This window comes from Sciurus carolinensis, chromosome 14, assembly GCF_902686445.1.
Source record: "Sciurus carolinensis chromosome 14, mSciCar1.2, whole genome shotgun sequence".
NCBI lineage: Eukaryota > Metazoa > Chordata > Mammalia > Rodentia > Sciuridae > Sciurus > Sciurus carolinensis.
This window is the reverse complement of record NC_062226.1, coordinates 63,177,456-63,202,665: the sequence shown is the minus strand read 5'-3', so window position 1 is coordinate 63,202,665 and position 25,210 is coordinate 63,177,456. Positions and strand designations below refer to the sequence as shown.

The following is a 25,210-nucleotide window of genomic DNA, read 5'->3' as shown; positions in this document are numbered from 1 at the left end:
ATATTTGCTTGAGTTATCTTGAAAGCATCTAGCAAGTGATTGACAACTGTTACCTATATACAGTAGGATGAAGTAAATCTGTACACTGGATTTAACTCGGAATCTATTGTTTGTTTTTTTCTAACTGCTTAAACAACATTGCTCTTTTTTCTTGTTATCTATATAGCACCAGTAGTCAGCTTTACCACCTTGTTATGTCTTGTCCTCTCAAGTTCTTCAGTTATAGAATCATGTGTTTTGATCTTGTACTCCAGTGAGATTTTCACCTTTTTCAGGACACTGCCACAAGTGTCCTTCTGTGAGACTAGATGTTTTAACTTGCATGCATGCACGTGCTCACACATACACATATAGTTTCATGCTTCTTTCAGTCCTTATTAATATTCTTATAGTATTCTTTTTAAGCTTTTTGTGGATATAGATCACAGAATTAGCCTATAGAAAAATATGATTGTGTATCCTGTGTGATGCCTTGATTAGAATTGGCTTAATATATAGGAAAATTTTAGAAGTTACAGAAACGTTAGAAATTTTTAGCTACTTTTATGTTTTTTTTTTTTTTTTTTTTTTTTTTTTTTTTTTTTGTGGTGCTGGGGATTGAGCCCAGGGCCTTGTGCTTGTGAGGCAAGCACTCTACCAACTGAACTATCTCCCCAGCCCTACTTCTATGTTTTGATTGTCAATTCAGATGTGTCACAGAAATCTTAACAGAATGCACGTCAAATGTAATGTGCCCAATATTTGTGAATTCATCCTTTCCTCAACTCCCTCTAGTTCTTACTTGCTTGTGTGGGCTCCATAGTGGTTTCCTTATGAGGACTCATGCATAATGTTTGTGGAATATTATTTATGATTTATGTATTTCATAGAGGACATAACAGTCAGTTGCATGATCTCTAATTTTCTGACCAGAGATCCCCCCAAAAAATACCCTCCAACCCCCCCCAAAAAACAAAAATGTTTCATTTAATAGAGTTTTTGTGAGGGTTTAAAAAAAAGTACATCTTCTTTGGGTAGATATTATCCATCATAAAAGACCTAAAGAAAATAAACATTTTTTAGGACATGTCAGGTATCAGAAGAATGATTTGTCCATTTATTATTTTTATTTTAATGGTTAAAGCTATGAATTTGTGTCCTTTTTTCATTTGAATTTTACTTGTGAGTCCCCCCCCCCCCCCCCCTGTAGTCTGGGTTTGGATTGTTTTGAAAAATGTGCACCTTTGAAAGCCTCTCAGTTCTCATAGATTTCCACCTCTAAAGAAGCTGTAATAGGTAGTTGTCTCTTGAAGGTTAAACTTCAATCACAGGAAATCTTTTTTTTTTTTTTTTTTTAAATATTTTTTTAGTTGTCAATGGATCTTTTATTTTATTTGTATGTGGTGCTGAGTATCGAACCCAGGGCCTCAACACATGCCAGGCAAGCACTGTACCACTGAGCCACAACTCCAGCCCACAGGAAATCTTGAAAATGCTTCTGTATCTTCTTGGAGTTAATCGTGGTGGTACTTTGTAAGCCAATTGTAGTGGCATCTTTTAAGCCTATTTATCTTATTCATGGATAGTATAATTATAATTTGAATAATAGTCACTTGGAAAAGACATTGACTTCAGATTTCTATATAAGCTCAAAAATGTTTTTTGTTGGGAAAAATTGACTTTGGGAAGCTATATGGAGAAACATCTTCAAATAGGCATATTTTTCATTTATTACCAACTTTTAAAGATATTGTATTTTAAAATCTCCTCAGAATGGCATTTATTTTGTTTTATCAATGCTTGATCCAGGGCTGGGGATATGACTCAGTGATAGAACACTTGCCTAATGGCTTAAGGTTGGGGAGAGGAGACAGAAATTGATGCTCAATTCTGTTATTAAACATTTCATCTGTTCGGTGATTTATAGTTTTGTTTGTTTTTATTTATTGAATTCTTATTGAACCCACACCTGTGTCAGGAACTGGGGCAGGTATTGATACTATAGTAAACCAGACCCCTGTAATAAAAAGGGTAACAGAATTGCTTGTTCTTGGCAAAACTTTGGTGCTATCTAATCTTACCACAGAACACTCATATATAATCAGAATACATTTTCTGTGGTGGTTTCCTGCATAGGAACACATTGGCCTGCTGAAGACATTTTAAGACTTTCTATAAATGCAAATTTCTGTAAAAAGTCAATATATAAACTCAATATATAAAGGGAGAGTTGATTGACCACTGTGTATGACTGTTTCCTTACCAATTGCATCTATGAGGCACCTGCAGGAGTCTTTGGGAGCCCTGGAGGTGGATAGGGGAGGATGTGTGAAATACAGTTGGAAAGGAAGTTAGTTGCCTGAAACATCTAGTACTTGAAAAATCCCTTTACTACTGAACGTGTGGGGAGCTTCCATTGTGAAGGTGGTAGGGGCCTTGTCAGTAGGGGCCCTGTGCATCTGACCACAGCATCTCCTAGAGTTTTAACTTTCTGTTTTCACATTCATTTATTTTAAGAACTGAGAATCAAGTATGAAATGCTATATTTTCCATAGACCTGAAACTTCATAATTTATATTAATGCATAAACTTTAATAAATTAGTGCCCAACTTTTAAAACTTTACACCATAAGTAATGTGAAAATGTAGCATAAGTATAGAATATATAGTTGTTCAGTCTTCTTTTTGATATAATTAGAAATATGCAAATATTTCAGGAAGTTTTGATTTTTAATTAAATATAATACAACTATAATACTTTTGATCCATAAAGTATTTTTCTAACATGACAAAATTTTTTGTAACAAACCAAAAAGAAAAAAAAGAAAAAAAAGAAAAAAAAGAGCTTCCCATTCCCAAAGTTTTAGGTAGTAGTTTATTGCTTTGTTCTTTGTACCTTCAGTTTGCAATTCATTTAAAATGCTAGCATCTGGTGTTTGATCATTATAGTGGTTGGGGGTGTCTTTGGAGGAGAGATGCGCTCCTCTAACCATGTCACTTCGTTCTTGTTGATATCTTTGTGGTTATTGATGGGGACACAGGAATGGAATATATGCTGAGGAGCACATTGTAGGCATTGGTGTCAGAAAGATCTGGGGTTGGGACTAGCTCTATCATCCTCTATACTCAAATGAAGTGATGCCTGTAAGCCTTGATTTCCTTATTAGTAACATGGAGCTAGAAGTAGAACTTGTATTGTAATATCTTAGCATAAGCTCTGCTGTGTTATGAGTGCTCAATAAATGGTTGCTGTGATGAACTGTAATCATTTATTGATCGGAGCTTCTATTTCACTGAACTTTTCTTTTTAAACAGGAGATTGAATCCAGGGGTGCTTAGCTGAACCATGGAGGAGCCACATCCCCAGCTCTTTTTATTTTATAAATTTTGAGATGGGGCCTCACTAAGTTGCCAAGGCTGGCCTGCATTAAATCCCCAGTAATCTCCACCCCCCAAACCTAGGGATGGATGTCAGTAAAAGATATATGGGGTGCTATGTGGTGGGAAAGAAGCCAGGGCAAGATAGAGATGGCCTGGGGGTTTGTTCAGGTGGTAGCATTGGGGCACCCCCAACTCCATTGATGAATGATGGGGGACTGTTTTCCTGCCCCCTCCCCATAAAAACAAATAAAAACATCAGAAATCAAAATGGTTATGACTTGCTCTGTATAAGAGGAGGCAGAGCAGATGGCCCTTTCTGAAGGCCTGGGAAGATCAGTATACACCATGCACCATGGGGGCATGTTTTGAGGCTGCAGGTTCTGAAGTCCTTCCATGGTGGTAACCACCCTGTCAGGAGCCAGGCCTTCTTGGTTGAGAATGGGGAGTTAGTAATAAGTATTCTGGTGATTCTTTTTGCCAGCCAGGCTTAAGACTCCCAGCAGCTGCTGCCTGCCTGGTTCATGTGAGGGAATAGGATCTTCTGGGAGCTTGCCTGGGTCCTATCTGCCTGGGCTGGGGGCTACCTTGCGGCTGTTTGCATCTCTTCTGTTGGTCTGGCTGGGTTCTTGAGCCCAGCCCTCTCCTGGGACCCCAGTCCCCCAGCAGAGTTCTTTCCTCCCCACTCCAGACCCTTGTCTAAATGGGGAGGTCCAGAAAAGTGATCCTAAGGGAACTCTGCTCAACCCTCTATAACTGGAGAAGGTAAGTCAGGCACACAAGCTTATGCCTGTTAAAGAGGGAGAAGTCTTCTTAGTGCTGTTATCTGTTAAAAAATTGTCCTTGGGGGTGTGCACTTGATTCTTCACAGGGGATAACTGTGATTAAAAACAGCAACAAGAATTGTAGCTGGGTGCATAGCGAACACCTGTGATTCCAGTGACCTGGAAGGCTGAGATAGAAGGATCACAAATTTGAGGCCAGCCTTTAGCAACTTAGCAAGATCCTGTCCATTTAAAAAAAAAAAAAAAAAAAAAAAAAAAAAAAAAAAAAAAAAAAGATAAAAATATAAAATAATGTTGGTAGAGCACCCTCGGGTTCAATACTGAGTACTAAGAGCAACAACAACAACAACAAAAAAAAAAACAAACAAGGAGAAATAAACAGGAGAAAAGGGCCACTTCACACAGCTTCAGTTAGGGGCAGGGAGCAGAGGGCAGCCTTGTTTCAGGACTGACCTGCCTAAACATGTTTGGATCTAGAATGGGCAGTCCCCTCTCTGTGGCCATGGATGTCACAGGGTGGACAGAAGCTGGCCCAGTGAGAGGTGCCAGTGCACATTGTTGTGAGCAGCAGAGGGGCCTGTGGTGACTGCTTTTGACTAAGCAATGTCAGGGGTCTGGGTAGATGAGAACATTTCTTCCTGAGAACATTATTGATAGTCCCAGGGTGTTTTTGAGGGAATAATCTTAGAAATAGGAGTTATTCATTGAATACTACTACTACACAAGGAAATGGACCAAATAACATATTCTCCCACTGCCCTCCCGTAGCGTTAAGGATGAAACTCGTGTGCTATGGAACCTCTCTACCACTGAGCCACATTCCCAACCTTTGAAGAGTATGTTAAAAGGAGAAGTTTAGAAGAATAATTCATAGAGAAAATCTGACTCAGGGAAATGGGATCTAGTAATGTTTTGAAAAGCATATCATTACTTACTGATAGTTTGCAGTGTCAACATATTTTCATTCAGATATTAGTATTTGTATTGCAGTCACCAGGCTAATATCATTTTTGGTCCTTTTTTTTTTTTTTTGGGTAAACCACCCAAATATGCTTAGCAGGATCTCTTCCTTGATCTTCAAAATAAATATATATTTTAAAAGGACACAAAAGACTTTGGCTTTAAATAAAACATGATCCATACACATCTAATTAGTGTGTTCATAGTTCATGAGTGATTCATAGATTTTTCGTGTTAATAGAACTGTTGGCAATATTCACTGTATCTGAAAAACACTTTGAAAAAGGTTAAATGAGCAGTTATTAACAAATCAGTATATAGTTGAGGGTGTACAGTGGTAGGCATTTTATTTGATGGTTTTCAAGGAGTACAGAGAAGCATGAGATATATTCATATCCTGAAAAAATTTAGACTAAACCACATAATAGAGTGACTGTGGCAAGTAATTAAGTGCCTGACTATGGACCAGACATTTACTATACAAGGCGGGTATAAAAGGATAATTTATGGGAACCTTTCTGGGAGATGGTAGGCCTTCTCTTCCTCATAGAATATAGTACCTATCAAGACAAAAATGACTCATGCACATTGAACAGTGGCTAACTTTGGAAAGAGTGTATATAATAATTGCTATATGAAAAGTAAAATTGAAGAGCTCTAGGAGGAAAAAAAAAAAAAAAAGGAGGGAGATTACTGAGATTTATAATGGTCAAAAAAAGCTCCAAGGATGTGTAATCGGAAGCAGAGGGTCTGTTTGAGATGAGAAGTAAGGCAGAATCCTTGAGTGACAGAAGACTTTATAGTCTAGCCTATTGGGAGTAGAGTGTGCATGTTTGGGAAGATTGGGGAATCTTGAATGCCAGAAAGTGAGGAATAAAGGTTTTAATGCTATGATAGTAATTTGAGAACTGCAGCTACTCAGGGAGAGATACAGTAGGGAATTCAATTATGACAGTAGTCTGTCTAGTCCAGGCTGAGAAATGTTGAAATTGGAGCAGTGCTGCAGGGAGGTGAATTTGAGGTTTTGAAGAGGTAGAGTGAGTTGATTTTGTTATTGGCAATGATGCAGAGAAGATGAGAAATAAGGAGGTGTCTTTAATATTTCCAATTTGGAAGGAAAGCGGAAATGGAGCAATGAACCAAAGTGGAAATGCTAGGAACGTGATCCAGTTTAAAGGGGGAGATCATGAATATAACCTTGGGTATGTTGAGGCTTCTGAGGTTACGGGAAACTTTTATAGAAACATTAGGTGGTGGTCAGGGCCAGAATTTGAGATGCTTTGAGGTTGTTGACCTGTCTGCATATATGCCCTCCGGCATGCTTGTACTTATTTCCAGGTCTTCCCGCTAGATAGATTTTAAGCAGGACTGGAAATGGGGGCAGAGAGAGGAATGACATACTCTGGTCAGGGTTCTTGGATAGAGGAGGAAGACTAGAGGCAGAGTAACTGGTTAGCACGCTGCAGTGGTAGTCAGTGTGATAGGGAACAGGGAGATGCAGGCATATGGCAAGGTGGTGACATTGGGGACAGGGAGATGCAGGCAAATGCATGACAACTCTTAGGAACAAGTAAAAGGCTGACAAATATAACTTGGGTATCAATTTGGTGGGCTGCCCTACTGGGATCTTCAAATCATAATCAGCTTTTTATGTGCCTGTCTAACCCTGGTGATGTGATTGTTGAATCAGTTTTTCTGAACATTTTCTCAGGTTTATTTAGATGTGTGGGGTCAGCAGGTCAGACTCACCTCATTGCCTTGTAGCTGTCATTAAATAATGAGCTGCTAACCATACTCGTTTGATCCTTTTAGTGTTCTGTGAAATGGAGGTCTGGCAGTGGTTAAGTGACTTGTGCAAGATGGCTTTCTCAGTTCTTGTGATGTTATCATTCCACTTTGGAGAGATGGTTTTTGGAAAAAACACATGCAGATGTTGGTACCTTGTTATTTTCTTGCCTGTTCTTTTGCTCTGTCCCTTTTTATGGTGTGGATTGAAGCATATTGGAGTGGTTTGGTTTCAGATTGCTATGGTTGCTCATGAAGGTAGTACTGTGATTGGATCTGCAGGGCTGCTATTTCAGAGAAGATAGGGAGTCCTTTGGGGAGCTCTGAAAGCCAGGCACCTGCAGGCAAGGGCTGCACAAATCTGCAAGTCTGGAAGCCACATTGCTTTCTGGTTTGAAAGTGCTATGTGAATTTTTTGTTTAGCATTCTGATTTAGGTTATTCCTTGTGATATTAATGAAAAAAAAATCTCAAGAAAAAAATGTTTAAATAATTACACATTATTATGTATCTGTAGCATATTACAGATCCCTCTTCCAGGAAAGGTGAGGGGATTGATCAGCAGGATGAGGCATCAGAGAGACTGTGGGAAGTCACTAGTGACCCAGTCCTTGGATGAGGTAATTAGAAGAGTTATCCACTCATCCCCTTGTGCTGCCCTGCCCTGTCAGAATAACCTAGGGTGCTTCTTTTGTTTTTTGTTTTTTGTTGCATAGTATACTGGGTTCCCCATCCCCAAGTGATGCGAGTCTCTCTTGTCCTTCATTCTCCCAGTTGCCATTTATTGCTGTCCTGTTAACTGTGTGGACAGAAATAAACAAAGCAAAACCAAACAACAAAAAAAACAAACAAAAATGGTTTAGAAGCAGTGAACTGGATTATCTTTAAGGACCCTTCTAACCCTCTGACTTGTATGCAGAGAACAAATTGTTTTTCTACTCACTCTGGCTTTATTGGTAGAGTTAAAGTAGTTGTAATAAGACATGAACAATGTTTTGCTTGTGTGTGAATATTGCTTCTTGTCAATTTATTGTTCACTATAAGAATCTAGCTGATTTGGATGAATCCATAAAATGTAAACTAGTCTTTCGTAGTTCCTTTATCGTGTTGCATCTGACTATGGACAGAAGAATAGTACTGTCTGACAATTACTTTACATCTTACTGCCATTATTACTTATCAGGTTTGACTGTCCTTTGTTAGACTCCAGGGCAAGACCTTGGGCTTATTCAGGGAACTTTGTCTATATGGTTATTATTTAAATATTATTTAAGAAAGTATAGGATTGGTTACACAGAACCATGCAAAATATTCCATAGGGATAAGTGTGGAAATGAATGGGTTTGAGCAAGATAATGCCTGCAACAGAACAGAGAGTGTCTTTGTTTTCATACTTTTGTGCTTTACTGGATATTACCACAGTATGGCTTTCTGGGTGAGGGTGTAGTTCTACTTGGGAAATGTCTCTCTCTGTATAGGGGCAAAGTGATTGGAAGGAAGTTTTCATCCTTCTATGATTTCCACAGCTATTATAGCAAGGGTTGGTTAGCCATAAGGATTTTTGTTTTTGTTTTTGCTTTTGGGTACTGAGGATTGAACCTAGGGGTGCTTTGCTCCTGAGCTACATCCACAATCCCTTTTATTTTTTGAGTTAGGGTCTCATTAAGTTGCTTAGGGTCTCACAAAGTTGCCCAGACTGGCCTTGGACTTGTGATCCTGTTGCCGTAGCCTCCCAAGCTGCTGGTATTATAGACATGTACCACTGTGCCTGGCATTCATATTCATTTATGATCTTAACACAGAATAGATCTTTTATAGAATTCGGAAGTAGACTTAAGACATTGTCCCAAACCTAAAGAAGAAAAGTAGAACAAAATAAAATCGTCTGACCAATAGGACAGTAATAACTGGGAAATAGTACACTGGTAGAAAAGGATTTAGATGACTAGAATGATAGGGACTGCTTGAATGTGTAGTTAGAAGAGTATTGAATACGTGTGATCAGATCCTAGAAGGAGTAAACAGGATCCGAGTTGGGTTGGAACCATCTTGCCTTACTGTTTCTTTCTCCTTTGTCAGATGAACATATTTACTTTTTCTCTGAACAGTGATTAAACTTCAGATTGAGAAGTCTTAACTTTGCAAATTTTTTAGAAAAATGAATCTGGATATGTACATCCAACTCTTTATGGAGAGCCATATACCTATTATTTGTAAGTGGGTTGTGTGTGTGTGTGTGTGTGTGTGTGTGTGTGTGTGTGTGATGAGGGAAATTATCATCTTGACTGTGAGATCATAGGTATATATGTATATATTCTCCTTTTCCTTTATAGTTATATTCAAAATGTAAACCAGGGATTAAAAACTGGGAAAAAGCAGCCTTAAATATACATTGGGTTATTGTCATTTAGTTATGCCAAAATTTTATCTCCCCAATTCAGTTGGAATAATTTCATTAGCAGTGCCTTAAGGAACAGGATATATGGTTGAATTTTCTCTTACTGAATTGCCTAGTTATATTGGATCCAATTAAGTTTTGCATATGTTATCAGTGGCATTAAATGCAACCAAATGTGGTGTTAAATACATTTAGATAAGTTACCAGTAAAAAGTAACTTGCTCTTACTAGATATTAAGCTAGTAAACATAAGCAATGTAGGACTTCAAAAAATATCATTTTTATTTAAAACATTAAATGATCATTTAAATTTATTCTCAGTATTTGTAAACTTCCTCATTAAAGCCTTTAAAATTTAGATTTGTATAGGGTATTATGAGATTACTATTTTAAAAACTTGTAGTAACTCTGTAATAAATAATTTCAAGTACTTTTGAAAACATCAGGAATTAGAAATGAATCTCTTCAGGGCTGGAAAATTATTACTATGACCCAGATTTAAAAAGTCACAAAATCATAAATAAAAGTTGTATTATTAAGGCTGGTAACTTTTTGTTATAAAAATCTGTTTGAAAATCCTAATGTTCTTAGAAAAGTTTGGGGGAAGTATAAATGTTGGCATGATAATTTTATTTTTTGTCTTGTCAATACAAATATTTTAAAAGCTAAAAAGATAGTACTCAGATTCTCTTGAAAACAAGTCAAAACTAAATAACTTCAAAACAAAAAACATGTATCTAAAAATAAGGATAGTGAGTTGGAGTGGTGTGAGAACAGGGAGAATCTAGACTTCGACAAGGAATCCCCCTTGGCTTAAGTACTTCACTGTGCCTGGGTCTTTATTCCCTAATCTTTAAAATGTAGTTGAGATGCAGGGCTGCAACATTTAAATAGGTAATTTATACTTTTTTTTTTTCTTGCATTTAGTGTCTAAGGGATATAACTTGTGATTGCTTTTCTAATCTCTACTCAGTTCATCAAAATGGAATTTGGTGCCTTTTTTTTTTTTTTTTAACATGACATTATTTAGGAATAGATATTCTTAGGATACTAGTTGAAATATTATAAATTTAAAATTTCTATTTATGTTTAAAATTTTAGGTATGCTATTCCTCCGGAGCATGGAAAACGACTTGAAAGACTAGCTCAAGGTAAAACTTGGATTTCTTACCTTGATAGGTTCCTGTTTTGAGGTGTTTTTATAGTGCAGTGTGCCAGTCTGTTGATTTTATTTGTTCTAGGTTAATTGCTTTTAAATATTTCCCTAGTTGAACAACTGTAATTTTTTCACATTAATTTGTGAATATTTTTCATGTGGCATAATCTTCCATGTTTATTTGAACTGGTTGCTTAGTATTTCATCAAGAATTGTACTTAATCTGTTTCCAGTTTTTTCCTCTTATATAATGTATTTGACATCATAATATTTTTCCTTCTAAGTTATTTTCTTTCAAGGAGTATTGTTGCTGTGTCTCATGTGCATGTGTCTGATTACTTTTTATGTTACCATGTCATTTTCCCAAAGGGTTCTATTGCCTCTGATACTGTGTAGTTCACTAGGCCTGGCACCATTCTTGTGGATGAAAGTGAATGTTCTGAGTATACACCTAAGAATGTGTCTTCTTGGACTGGCAAAATTAACTTTCTGCATCTTGAATTTTTTATTTTTTGTGACTTTTCTTCCTTGTCACTAAGGCCAGAATGAAGAATTCTTGTGGTAGCTCCCTTGTTGGTTTCACCTTGTGCCTGCTCATGCAGCAAAAACAGCCACCTTCCTGTTTCTTTCTATTAAAGGTACATTAGGTAGCCTTGCCCTCATCCGATTGTATGTGTAGAGAAGAACCAGACCCATGCCCCACCACCTGTATCTTCCGTTTTGTGTGTATCTACCCTCCCCACAGAAGAGATAGTCTGGTTGTGACTTATTCACAGGGGAAAGTTGAATCCATTTGAGTGACAACAGTTGAATTCCATTTGAGCAAGATATTCTGTTTGTAACTAGGACCGAATCTTGAGTGAGTAGTATCCTCTTAGACACTGATCTAAGTTTCATTGGTAGGTTTGCCATGTGTGAGGAGAGGAATTTTGTTCCCATATTAGATATGCTCTCATTTAATAATGAAATGCGGACATTGAGAATCCTCATTCTTTGACTTGACAGTTCTGAACAAAAATTCTTAATGGCATCTAAAAGTTATTTTACCCCAAATTCTAGGAGATTATTAGAAGGAACAGTTACAGTATCACATTTGTAAGAAACATTATAATTTTGGCAGGCTAATAACTATAAAACTCCAGCTTTTTTTTTTTTTTTTTTAATGTAATACATTATAGTAATAATAGCAATGTAATTGTAATCTTGAACTTCGTTAGGGACTATTTTCATGAATATTAAGGTGGATGAGTCCTGGTTTTGGATAATAGATTAGAGCAGAGCTTAGAAGGTGATTACCATAATCCTTAAATACATAGGCAGTGAACTTTCCGCTAAAACTATATGCTGAATTATCCTCTTCTCTGTAATAATTATTCCACCGTTTTCTATTAACCTCACTACCAGAGAAGTTTTTAACTGAAGCCAGTGTAAACTTTGCAGTGTTGAGTCACACACTGAAATTTGTGATATAAGTTGCCTTATTCATGCTTTGAAGTAAACTGTCTGAAAATGACATTTCAGGAAAATGGGTGCCAATTGTTTAATCAGTAAGAGGTTAATATACTTGAAAAATGAATGAGAATTTTAAAACTGTTTTGCAGCATTATTTTGAGAAATGAAGCAGGGAAAGATTGGAGGATTTGTATCCACTGACCAGATGCCAGCCAAATTAATTGAATTCTGCTAAATAATTAAAATGATAAAATAATGCATAAATGTGATAGAGCATTATAGAATGTCTAGGTCAAGGCAGTACTTGATACATAAAATGAAAAGCAGGCTCAGATATTTTCCATTATCTTGTCTGCACATCATAATTATCACACTTGCCTCTTATGCATGAATGCTTTCATCTTTGGTTTCTATTGAAATCTTGATTGACTGTGGCACCTACAAATATTTTATCTGAAAGATATTAGACCTGCATCTAATAAAGCCAGGAATTTGATTTTGCCCTTCAGCTGGTTTCTCATTTATACAGGTATTTTTTCAATATTATGTAGACATTAATGTAATAAAAAAATCTGAAGTGAATTGTTGCAATTTTTATACTTGTTACATTTGCTTATAATACCATTGCATTCTTTCTAATTTTTGGTTTGATACAATTGATTGCAAATATAGAAAAGAATAGAGGTATAATGTTAAATCATGAATGACAGTTTGGAAGATTTTTAGTTTTTAAAATGTCTGAATCTCATTTGTTTTAGAAATAAGACAATATCTTTGGTGTCACATTAAGTAGAGCAAAATAAAGATTAAATTGGGAACATCTAAAAATTTCTGTGAAAAACTATATTCTACTTGTCTTTTATTGTGAATTGTTATTTAAAAATGAAAATGATCTAATTTTGTGAAAACATTGGTTACTGGAGCAAAATATGTGGTTTAGGACATTGTGCAGCTGATTTTGGAAGTATGAAAGATTAGCAGAAATCTGTTTGTGATAACAGTATAGTAGAAGGTTTTTGGTTCTTTTAGATCCTTATACTTCCTTGAAACAGGTTATCTTAGTTTCACCATTTTATTCATTTAAAAAAAATTTATTATTTAGTTTTGGATTTCATTGTGAGAATTAAATTTTATTTATGGGACTGGTGTCTTACTGTGCTACCCAGGCTGTCCTTTGAACTCCTGGACTCCAGCAGACCTGCTTCAATCTCCCCAGTAGCTGGAACTGTAGCTTCACACCTATTTATTTGTTTTAAAATACTGTGTGTAGTAAAAGGGAGCAACATAATAATTGTTATGAAGGATTAATTTAGTCCCTTCTTATAAGTATGTGTATTTTTGTGTGTGTGCTATTTTTCCTTTTTTTGCTTAGTAATCTTCAGTCTAATCCTGTGGAGTAGAGAGGGTCAGCTTAATTTGCAGGGATCCTTGTGCCTGGGAATGGACAAAAATTTGTGGGTGGGATACAGGCAGTCACTCTGTGAACTCCTTAAAGTAATATTGAAAATTGGACATATATACACATGTCTGGGAAACCATCATCAAATACCCTGGGAGGGTTTGGTGTTAAAAGATTATGAACCACTGCTATTAAGAGAATAGAAGGGCACCAATAAATAACATGTTATTTTAATTTTGTGTACAGATTCTAAATTGACCTGTTTTCATACCTTGCTCTTGGAATTAGGAAAATGTACTTTTTATTAGGTCTCAAAATGGTAAATATTATTATTCCCTTAAGCATTCATTTAGCTGATGGATTGAAAATACTCTGTTAAATGCCTGATTTTGAAAGTCTTACAAATGAATTACCCCTGATTATACATAATCAATTTTAAAGGGTCCCATAAGCCATAAAAAATGAAGATGACCAGTGATACATCCTCAGCTTTCATGTCTGATTCATGCCTTACGCTTGGAGATCACTGAGTGATATATCAGGGGTTGATTATTTGCATCTAATAATCAGTTGGCTAGCATTAAGAATAGTGAAACAATCCTTAAAGTTAATTTTTTCTTTATTTGATGTCAGCAATATCACTGTATTTATTTAAATGTATTTGGATATTTTATATCCAGTATGTTCTAGTACTTCTGAGAAGAAGCAACATAGAATTGGGTGGAAGAATTGAGGCAGGGAATGACAGCTACCAGGGAGGAATTATGGAGGGAAATGAAGATGGGATTTGAGGATGGGATTGGAGAGGAGGTTGAGCCAGGACAGTTCTTGGTTAACTTGACTCTGATCTGTTTGATGTTCGTGTGATTGGCCTGGAGAGTTCTGGGTGATGTGTGTGTATGGTGTCTGTGTTACAGTTGTGTCAAGAGGGGAAGAAGCAAAAAACAAAGCAAAGTGGTAGGAATGCAGTAAATGACCATATGAGTAGTAATCAGTCTATTAAATTGGATGGAAAATTTAAATGTTTTATTTATTTATTTGAAAAAAAATTTTTGGTCGTAGATGGATACAATGCCTTTATTTATGTGGTACTGAGGATTGAACCCAGTGCCCCATGCATGCAAGGCAAGCGCTCTACCAACAGAGCCACAACCCCAGCCATAACTTTGTATTTTAACTCTGAGTTTTTGCCTGTCAGCTTGAAATAGAAATAACTGTCTCATTACACAAGGCACAATGTTCAGAAGATTAAAAACAAGGCAATTTCTTTTAAAAATGTACCATCCTACTTGATCCAAAAAAATCAGTTTGAACTATTTCCTGGTGCCTCTTCTAGAAAGCTCTAACAGTAGAGATGTGGATGAATCATGGAATATTTGGAGCCGGGTGAAGCTTGGGCAATCTAGAGACAATATTCTATGTAGTCTTGGAAAATCAATCATTCCTCTAGCTACAGGGAGCAGAGAGGCTAGGTGTAGCATGAATCTCTAATTAATCAGCCTCTTAATTAGGGATGTGGGCAAAAGTTACCAGGTTTCTTCCCATATAATTTAGTGGTTCATAAATAAGCTTGCCCAGAAATTTCATGTGTGTTCATCATGTACATCCACCTCTGAAAATAATTCTGATAGAAGCAGTCTTTCTATTTCCTCTTTTTCTTAGCATTCATTGTGCGGAAAAATACATTTTTTCCATTTTTAATTAGTTGACTCAATAGTTTTAGATACTTACAAGTTACAGTGTGATAATTTGATATATGTATCTGTTTGTAATGAGTGAATCAGTATAATTACTGTTTCATCTCCAAAATTTATCATTTCTATGTGTTGGGAAACTTTGAACTCTCCTAGTTATTTTGAAATATATCGATTGTTAAAGACTATAGTTCCTCTGTTGTGCTATAGAGCTAGAATTAATTCTGGCTACCTAATTGTATTTTGGTATTGTTATCTAACCTCTCTCTTTCCCTCCTCATCCCTGCCATTCCTAGTGTCTACTGACCAATATTCTTCTCACTGCTTCTATGAGATTAATGTTTTTAGCTTCCACGAGTGAGTGAGAAATGCAGTATTTGTCTTTGTATGCCTGACTTATTTCACTTACCGTGATGTCTTCCAGTTCCATCCATGTTGCCTGAAATGACAGGATTTCATTTTTTTTATGACCAAATGATATTTTGTGTGTGTGTGTGTGTGTGTGTGTGTGTGTGTGTACACTGTACATTCATTCATCCATTGATGAATTTATATTTTATTCATTCATATATTTTTCCTTTATCCATTGCTGGACACCTCAGTTGATTCCATATATTAGTTATTGTTTATTAGTGCTAACATAAGCATGTGAGTTCAAGTATCTCCTTGATATAATGAATTCATTTCCTTGGGATATTTGCCTAATGGTGGAATTGCTGTATCTTCTGGTAGTTCTGTTTCTAATATCTTAAGGAACCCTCATACTTTTTCTCATTATCTCTGTCCTAAGTTACATTCCCACCAATGCTGTATAAGGATTCCCCCTTTCTTTACATCCTTGCCAGGATTTGTTATTTTTTTGTCTTTTTAGTGGTAGCCATTCTAACTGGGATAATATCTCATTGTGGCTTTTATTTGCATTTCCCTGATGATTAGTCCAGTTGGGCAGTTTTTCATTTATTTGTTGGCCATTTTTATTCCTACTTTTTGGAAAAGTCTATTCAGGTCATTTGCCCATTTTTGTAGTCTTTTCCCCCCCTGTTGTCAGAGTTCCTTATATATTCTGGATATTAATCCTTTGTTAAGTAAATAGTTTAATCAATCTCATACTTTGGTACCTTCTTTTATTTTCCCTCCCAACTTCCTTCATCCAGTTGCTCTACTCTACTGATCTCCTTCTGTCACCATCATCATTGTAATTAGTGCATTATAATTTTATATAAAAGTAGGATTTGTTGTGGTCTATTTGTACATTGACATAGTGTATATTTTGGAAGATTTCATTCCCCAGTACTTCCCCATGCCCTTCCCTCTTCCTTCTCTGGATCCCCATTGCTCTTGGCTCTCTTGGTCACACTTCTGTTTTTATGAGGTCCCTATTTTTTATTTCTTTTTGTTTTTCCTCTCTCAGTTTCTTTATGGCTTCTGCATATGAGTGAAAACATTTGAACTTTCACTGAGTCTGACTTTTTCCACTTAGATTGATATTCTCCAGGAATGATATTATCTTAAAGCATTTTGCTGGTGTACAAGTAGGTCTGCCCATTAGATGTTTCCTTTCTTCCTTTCTCTTTTCTGTCCCTTTTTTCTGAGTAGTTAATAACTGTTGGCAGTGTCTCCAGATTAGTGTTTGTGTACCCAAACAAAATGTCACTAGACTAAATTGATTTTTATGTCTTTTCCCAAGGTCTGAACTTTTGGCAGTTTAAAGCAACAGTATGTATTTGTAATTTGAGATATATGAGATTGGGATTTAAGAAGAATTTCTTAGTTTGTAATAGCTAATATATTATAAAATATTGAACTATTTGACAAAGTGGAAGTCTTTTCATTTGAAGGAAAAAAGACACCAATTATAGTCATTCTATTTCTAAAACAGTTTCACAAGAACTAATTAATTTTTTGGCCAGATGTATTGAAGTAAAATTTATTTATAGTAAAATTTACTTCTTTTAAGAATACAGTTCAATGAGTTTTGAGAAATGTGTCCAGTGGAGTAGCCACCACCATTATTAAGATACAGAACATGTTGTAGTATTCTATAAGTTTTCTTGTGTCCCTTTATCCTTACCCCCAGTAGCTGGCAACCACTAATCTAATTTCTGTCCCTATGTTTTTATCTTTTCTATCATGTATGTGGACCTGTCTAGTTCCCATATATTTTCATCATCACATGAGGAAAACTCTGTACATATTAACCAGTCACTTCCTATTCCCTAAAGATACTGCATAAGATACTGCCTAAAGATACTTGACAACTAGGTGCTAGTCTACTTCTTTCTCTACCTATTCTGGATATTTCATATACATGTAATAATATAATATGTGACTTTTTATGTCTGGCTTCTTTCACTTATATTTTCCTTGTTGTATTGTGTAGCAGCCCTTCAGTCTTTTTTGATATTCCATTGTATGAGTTTGTACTACATTTTGTTCATTTATTGATTAATGGACATTTAGGTTTTCATCTGTTGAATAAGCTTTGTTTTGTGTGCATTATCTCATTAAATATCCACAAGAATGCAGCAAGGAATGTAATAATAGCATCTTGTTTATACAGATGGGGTAATTGAAGCACTGTGAGATTCTACAAGTCACAGGCTTGAGTGTTAAGGTTGTGATTGGAGACTGTCTACGCAACTGCTCAAGGCAAATCTGACTTCAAGTAACGAAAGATATGAGCACTTAGGAATAAAACTTTTCTGTTATATGCTACTACTAAAACTGTGTTTGTTGGGAGCATAAGAAGAAAGGAGTTGGTGCTCAGGCAAGCTTTTTTCTTAAGCACTGTAAGAGAGGGTTGGCTAAGATTTATAGAAAGTCCCACAGCAATTTTCACTTCAAAGTGGGCTGCCTCTCAAATACTTCCTCCAAAACATCTCTACACAATAAGAGAGTGCGAAGTCCTAGCACCCATGCAGATTTTATATTATGCTCCTCTAATACGTGTGTTTTCATTTAAGAATAAATCAAGTGATTCAGCGACAAAGTATATGCCATAGAGAAATTTGAAAGGCTTATTTTGGGTGTTTTGCACCTGACATATTACCTGGTCAGCCTGGAGTATATGAGGCATCCCAGAGGTACTCAGTATTACATAAATGAGGGGGCACCACAGAACTTCGTTGATTGGAACTTCTTGGTCCTTAGAATTGTGAAAGAATGAACTGTTCCATTGATGTGTGTAACCTGGTAAAATGGCACGTATTGTGGAACGTTTTACAGTAGCTACATTAAATTATGATGGCTTTCAGAGAAGATTTCTTCTAAATAAGTTAAATTAACAACAGCAACAACAAAAAATCCAAGAAAGTAAATAGGCATAATGAATTTAAAAGAATTTGTAAAAATTTTGATCAATACTGAGTTGTCTTTTGCAATTGTGACACAAAAACTCTGGTAGTCATAAGTGGGGTTTTTAGTTAAATGTTTTCTGTGAGATCTGATTTTGTTGTTTTTTATACATGTGACTCCAAAATTATATTTTTGTTTATGATGAAAGATGTTAACCTTTCTGTAGCTGGGACAGTTCTGATTCTCAAAAAATATTATCATTTATATGTTACATATTATTCTGGTTGTAACAGTTTGCTTCTATCTTGCATAAAATACCTTTTCATAGAGTATGAAGTGAGAGTAAGTATGAGCCAGGAAGCTCACTTTAAGGCATATTCTTTGTATATAATTTGTGTTTAGTTATGAGATGTTTTCCAGGATGATATAAAATGTAATTCTAATAACATGTTGTAAATATAATTTCTGAACCAATCTGAAGTTCTTAATATACTTCAAATTACCTTCCTTCAGTGGTTTTCCAATTTAAATTAACTTATGACCAGTCACTGCATTGTTCAGGTCCTGATTACAAATCCATATCAGAAGAAAATTAAATATGCTGTTCTTTCTTCATTGATTTTAATTTAAAACTTAATTCATATAGTGTTGCACAAAGTTACAGATTTGAAAAGTTGGATAGATCTACTTGAGTTATATTATTAAAATATTTCCATGGATTGTTTTATTCTCTGTGTGAAAGACTTAGGTTGTCTTATTGTGTAGAAAGGCCTATTAGATTAGTGTGGTACTTTCTCTCTATTCACTAATGTTTCATTTTGTCTTTATGTATAATGAATATAACTGTAAGCAGAGGTCTGCATTAGATGAACACAGAGTACAAAACTGTGTCTTTTAGTCCTGCGGAAATTGTAGGCATTTTGATAATTCTGTAGAAACACTTTTTTGTGTGTATTTCCTTCTTTCAAAACAAAACAAAAAATCTAGGTGTAGATGCTTAAATAGAATGTACTATATTTTTATGGTTGATTTCTTATACCTCTATTGCTTTTTCTTGGCTGTTTGATTCTTTAATTAATAATTAATTATTGTATTTTTTGACATGTTGTGTCTTATATATCCATTTGTGACATTGATAAAGGCTTACCTACTTAAAAAACATTCCTGGCAAAGGTGGGCATAGATGCAAAACTGTAATCCCAAATAGGACTGCATGTTCCAAGTTAGTCTCAGCAACCTGGTGAGACCCTGTCTCCAAAGAAAAAATTAAAAAGGGTTAGGGAGGTAGCTTAGTGGTAAAACCTCCCGAGTTTAGTCTTCAGTACTGAGGGCAGGTGGGGAACAATTCCTGGCCAATGCTTCTATTCCACGAGAAGAGCTGGTTCATGATGAATCAGAGTTCTGGTGATCCTTTCATCAGTTGGTGACATTCTTGAGTTATTTGTGTATAGTGAGCTATGCAGTTAGATAGGGCAGGTTTTCAGCAGTTGTCCCCTCGTATTGACTATGGAGGAGTTACAGTTTTCAGAATCCTCTCTACTATTTTGAAATACTTAGTTGTTGTCAACCAAGTTATCCAATTGTACTATAGAAACTTAGAAGTTAGTAGGGAGTTAGTTTAAAAATGATTAGTGAAAAACAAAGGAAGGCCTAAAACTGCTCAGTGCCTACTATATGCCAGACATTGGGATGAGTGCTTCTGGAATGATCACCTTAGAATTTCAGATGAGAGGTTCCACTATTAAAATGCATACTTAGGCTAGGGTTGTGATTCAGTGGCGGAGCACTTGCCTGGCATGTGTTGGGCACTGGGTTTGATTTTCAGTACCACATATAAATAAATTAATAAAATAAAGGTCTGTCAACACCTAAAACATATATTTAAAAAAATAAAATAAAATGCATACTTCTCCGGCATGGTGGTACACATCTCTAAGCCCAGCAACTGAGGAGATTGAAGCAGGAGGATTGCAAGTTCAAAGCCAGTCTCAGTAACTTATCGAGGCTCCAAGCAGCTTAGTGAGACCCTGTAAAAATAAAAAAATAACATGCTGGGGGTGTGACTCAGCAGTTCAACACCACTGAATAAAGTCCCTCCTACAAAAATAAAACAAGGGCTGGGGAGATAGCTCAGTTGGTAGAATGCTTGCCTTGCAAGCACAAGGCCCTGGGTTTGATCCCTAGCACCACAAAACAAACAAACAAACAAACAAAAAGAAACCAAAGCATAATTACTCTCATATCTGCATTAATGTTTTGTCCATTTAGCATACATTAGACAGGTTGAATTTATTTAAACACATTTCAAATTGAAATCGATTCCTGACATTTAGTAATTTTATGTTACAAAAGCAGTTCTTGGTGAATCTTTTTGTAAAGATGATTAACCTTTCATGACATAAATATAGATTCCTTAATTTTTAAGAATTCTCACTGATTTATGTAGTAAGAGGGTTTTTGGTGTTAAGAGGGTTTTTGGTTTTCCTATACTTGGCAAAAAATTGTCATTTTCTAAGAACACCAGAAATTATATAAAATTTTGAAATTTCATCTCAATTGACCCAGTGCTGCTTCTATTTATTGTTTTTATTTAGGTTTTTTCCCAAGCAGTTCCCAAGGATGTGATGCATTTCTTCGCCACAAGATGACACTGATCTCTCCATCAGTATTGAAGAAATACGGTATTCCCTTTGACAAGGTATATCAGTATTACTCTTTCACACATAAATATTTTGTGTGTATGATTTATACTTAAGTTGAATTTAACATATGTTAATGTTTGATTAAGAAGATGTTTAAAAAAAGGTAATTAGGATGTGGGTAGATAAGTTCAAATGCATGTTTTATAACATCAAGTATTTATCTAAATCCAAATTTGAAATTAATTTTATTTTGTGATATATTTACTAGAGATTTCATGTTGTTATATTTCATCCTAATAATTATATAAATAAAATATAGCACATTCTACAAAATAAGAGTTTATGCTTCTAGATTAAGTCTTTTATGTGAGTAATATATCTGTGTGATATATTTTTAAAAAAAATTTGGAGAAATTATTAGTAGTGGTTGAGTTGATTAGAATCAGTGATCACAATATCACTTTTCTGCTTCTAAACATTTGGAAATAATACAATTGAGATCTCATGGATAAAATTGGTAACTTAATCAGAGAGTGCTTCTATAGAATATTTCTGAAAATTAAGTTCTATAAAACTCGGTAGATACTAGAGCCCATCTTCTTTGTATTCAGAGTGGTTACTGGGTCAAATTTATTACAGAGCTTGAGCATTTTTATGTGAAGTAAGTGAAATGATAAAAGGTCTGACCAAATAAATAAAAGCGCTCCCACAGTCTCAGGAGGATTATGTACTTAGCTACTTATACAAACATTAAAAAATAGCTCTTCTTTATTCTCTTTTTTATTTGACTTTTATTCTCATAATCCTTGCTGTTTTCCACCTTAGAAGCTTTTCACTTGTGACTGAAACATTACTTCTTAATCTTAGGTCCTTAATGTGGCCCTGTTTTGGCAGGAGGACTCTGTTCAAAATAGGATTTTTCCATGTGTGAGAATCTTCATTCACCTTGGGGCAGTTCTTTCACCCTTACAGAGCATCTGTCCAGCAATCATGTAGGGAACTCACTCTTTTTGTGATAAGTGTGCTTTAATCACACATTTATATCCTTGAAAGAGTCCAGCCTTAAAGCTGTGCATGGTGGTGGTGGGGCATGGTTTGGAGAGGAGGTGACAATGGACTGCTGTGCTGTGAGGTGCTGAGGGCAGAGGCTGTGCAGGGGGGCTGCTGTGGTGGGATTTTGTCTTACCTGCAGATACCTCTGGGCACCAGGCTTTTCTGAGTCTTGGACACATCATTATCAAGTGTTTCGTTAGGTGATTGGCATGAACTTCATTAGACACTTGGACATAAGTTGGGATATTAGAAGGCAACTTAGAGAAAGCTCATCTTTGTCTGCCTGAAGGAATGAACTAGTATCCCCCAGGACAGAAAATCCTCTGTCAGTTAGGGCTGGTTAAGGTATGGACAGTAGTTTTAGGGCTAGTCTTTGGTTTTGTGAAGGGATAGGACTGTGGAGTTGATTCTTTTCTCAGTTTGGAACCCTGTTTTATCTTGTAGTTCCTTTCCAGTCTTTGGGGAAGGAGGAGGCAGGTTCTGCCCTGCTTTACCTTCCTGGACTGTAGTTCCCCAACTACTCTGTGGTAGATTATACTAGATGTGTCTGACACTCATCTGGGCTTTTCTGGTTGACATTTTGTGGCTACTATGGAAGTGACAGGATGAGTTTTCAATCCTCAGATGCTGAGACACCAGTTATTTAGAGGACCAGTGGCACTTGTTCATATGAAATGTGACCACCATTTTAGTGTTGGGCATGTAATGACACTGTGCTTCTTGAGGAGATGTGTAACAGACAGTTGATTTCTTTTCTTTTTTCTTTTTCTGCAGTGCTGGGGATTGAACCCATAACTTCCTTATGGGTTTATCACCACAGAGATAGCAAATTAGCTTGTATTTTGACCAACTGGAACTCACCTGTTTGTAGAAATGACAGAGGCTTAAAATTTAGAGTCCAATTCAGTGGGAACAGATTTTCCTTTGCAACATGGCAAGAGCAGGATTTTGTAGGTAGACAGAAATTGATTGTAGGTAGGATTCATTGAAGCTGTAAAGGTGGCTTCTTTATTCTAGTGGAGTCCTGCCCTTGTCCTGCCCTTCTTTATGCCTTTCCACAGTTACAAACAGTTGAGCAAGGTGAGTTTTATAACACAGTTCAAGTAAGAAGCACCAGTCAATTAATGAGAATCAGTGACAACAGGAAAGAAGAGGATTGGACTGTCTTCTTACATGACTCTGAGCAGTGAAATTGGAGCCAGAACCAAGTTGACCACTGGAAAGCTGTCTCTGCCTGCCAGGTTAGATAGCTAAGCTGCCACTTAATGCAGCATAACACCTTCTGGTGTTTCATTAGGGTGGGGAAGGGTTACAAGGAAAATTTCAGAATTGTTGAGAAAAAACTGCTTCCCCATATATCATTGTAGCATTCCTAAAGTGTTAATTGGATTGCAGTGTGTGCATCTGTATTTATTTTGTATGCCTCCTGTATGCTTCAATTCACATCTCTACCAACATGTTCATTTCCCAACCTTTTAGGGCTGACATGCCACGAGATTCATTTATTCTTTTCAGTACCATTGAGAAGGCATCACTTTGGCTCATTTAGGTTATTTTTTAGGAAAATCTCCTGATACTGAGAGTTGAATGATGGAATTTTCTCTGATTTTTACTTTTTACTTATATTGTGATAAATTATTACTCCATTTTCTCTTGGTTCATAAACAAAATGTAGAACAGCTGCTATCTAGTCTAGTTTTGACTCTTACATTCTTAATATTATTCCTATTTATGTTTTTCTTTGTATTTTTTTGCTTGCCCTATTATTGGTATACAGAGCAATCCCTGAAAATATTTAATGTCTATTCTGATATTTTATGTCTATTCTGCTGGTGCAATTTTTAGGTAGTTATTTATGAATACATTCTTCACATCATTTACAATCAGTCCACAAGAATATGTGGAGTACCTGCTATGCAGGGAAAGTTAAAACAGAATCTTTCATTTCAAGGCATTTATAATCAGCAAGAGGTGTGGGGAGGAGCTAGTAGAGAAGCAAAAAAAAAAAAAAAATACAGGTAGTAATAATGTATAAAATTATATTTCTTCTGAAGAAGTTCATTGTTATGTTGGGGTGGAGATCACATCTGATTCCTGGGTTAGGTGACAGTGCATGGAGAATGTTTTAATCATTTCTTCTTTCTCCATTTTGTTCCTTCTGAGAATTATATTTGTATTAGATTTTAGAGAAATTCTTAATCATCAGTCATGTGCAAGAGGTTTATTGGATTCAAGTTCAGTTTTAATTCTGTAAAGCAAGTACTGGCATCACAAATATTCATCAATAGGTGATTGGATAGACAGAGCATGGTATATTTTTAGGCTGTAATATCATTTAGGAATGATTCCATGCAACTGAATGGTTGTGTCTTGGAAACTCTAGGAGCAGAATAGGTTGTATGATTTCTTTTTTATGAAGCCCTAGGAGAGTTGAAGTTAACTACTGATGAAAGGAAATAGAAGAGTGATTGTTACTAGGGTAGGATCGTGTGGTAGGCTGGGAATTGCTTGGGATGGAGTATGAGGGAGCTTCTTTTGTGGTAAAGTGATAGGGGTATGGAATATGATTGTGTGCATTTGTCAAAACAGATCAAACTGCATATTATCTTGAATATTGCATTGTGTGCAAATTCTATCTACCATAAAATCTACTTTTTATTTGAGTTTGTAGGATAATTGAAAGTGTGGCATTAAATTTTTAAAAAATTTTATCAGAACTAATTGAAAATAGAGACTCTGAATGTGAACTAATAACACCTATTAAATTCTTTAAAATATTTGTCAAGGAGGAACTTGGCTTCATTTTGTTCATATCCAGTGAGTATTGCCTGTATTTTACACCTGTTTAAAGATTCAGAGATACAAAGCATCTGTTGGGTACTAGTAAAGAAGAAACATTTTAAGCTTAGAAATGGGAAAACTAAGATTATATTACTCTGATTGAAGGAGTGAGTCATAAATTTATAATCCAGTGTTGAATAGGTAATTTTATAAAAAGAAGTAACACTAAAGATTTTTGCTTTAACCCATGGTAGGAAAAAAAATATGTATATATACACACACACACATATATATATTGCTTTGATGATTGTATACTAAAAACTGCCTCTAATTAAATATGGAAGCAGAATAAATACATTTTTAATAGTAATTTTAGGTCCCTTATTTAAGTTAATTATATTAAAAAATGCGTGCACACGTGCATACATATATTGGAATGATTCCTTGGATGGAAA

The 25,210-nt window shown here is 35.7% G+C and overlaps 1 protein-coding gene across 7 annotated transcripts in view; it reads left to right on the top strand.

Annotated features, from left to right (window-relative positions):
• The window catches only part of Kdm4c (lysine demethylase 4C), a 360,726-nt gene that overhangs the window by 83,285 nt on the left and 252,231 nt on the right, over nt 1-25,210 (top strand). For 5 of the 7 annotated variants that reach the window (XM_047524586.1, XM_047524585.1, XM_047524589.1 and 2 more), the window contains 2 exons: nt 10,386-10,435; nt 20,874-20,977. In XM_047524586.1, the coding sequence (XP_047380542.1) occupies nt 10,386-10,435; nt 20,874-20,977 (154 nt within the window). Of the gene's footprint in view, nt 1-10,385; nt 10,438-20,873; nt 20,978-25,210 lie in introns of all 7 variants that reach the window. The other 2 variants (XR_007104946.1, XM_047524590.1) reach the window with 1 other exon arrangement.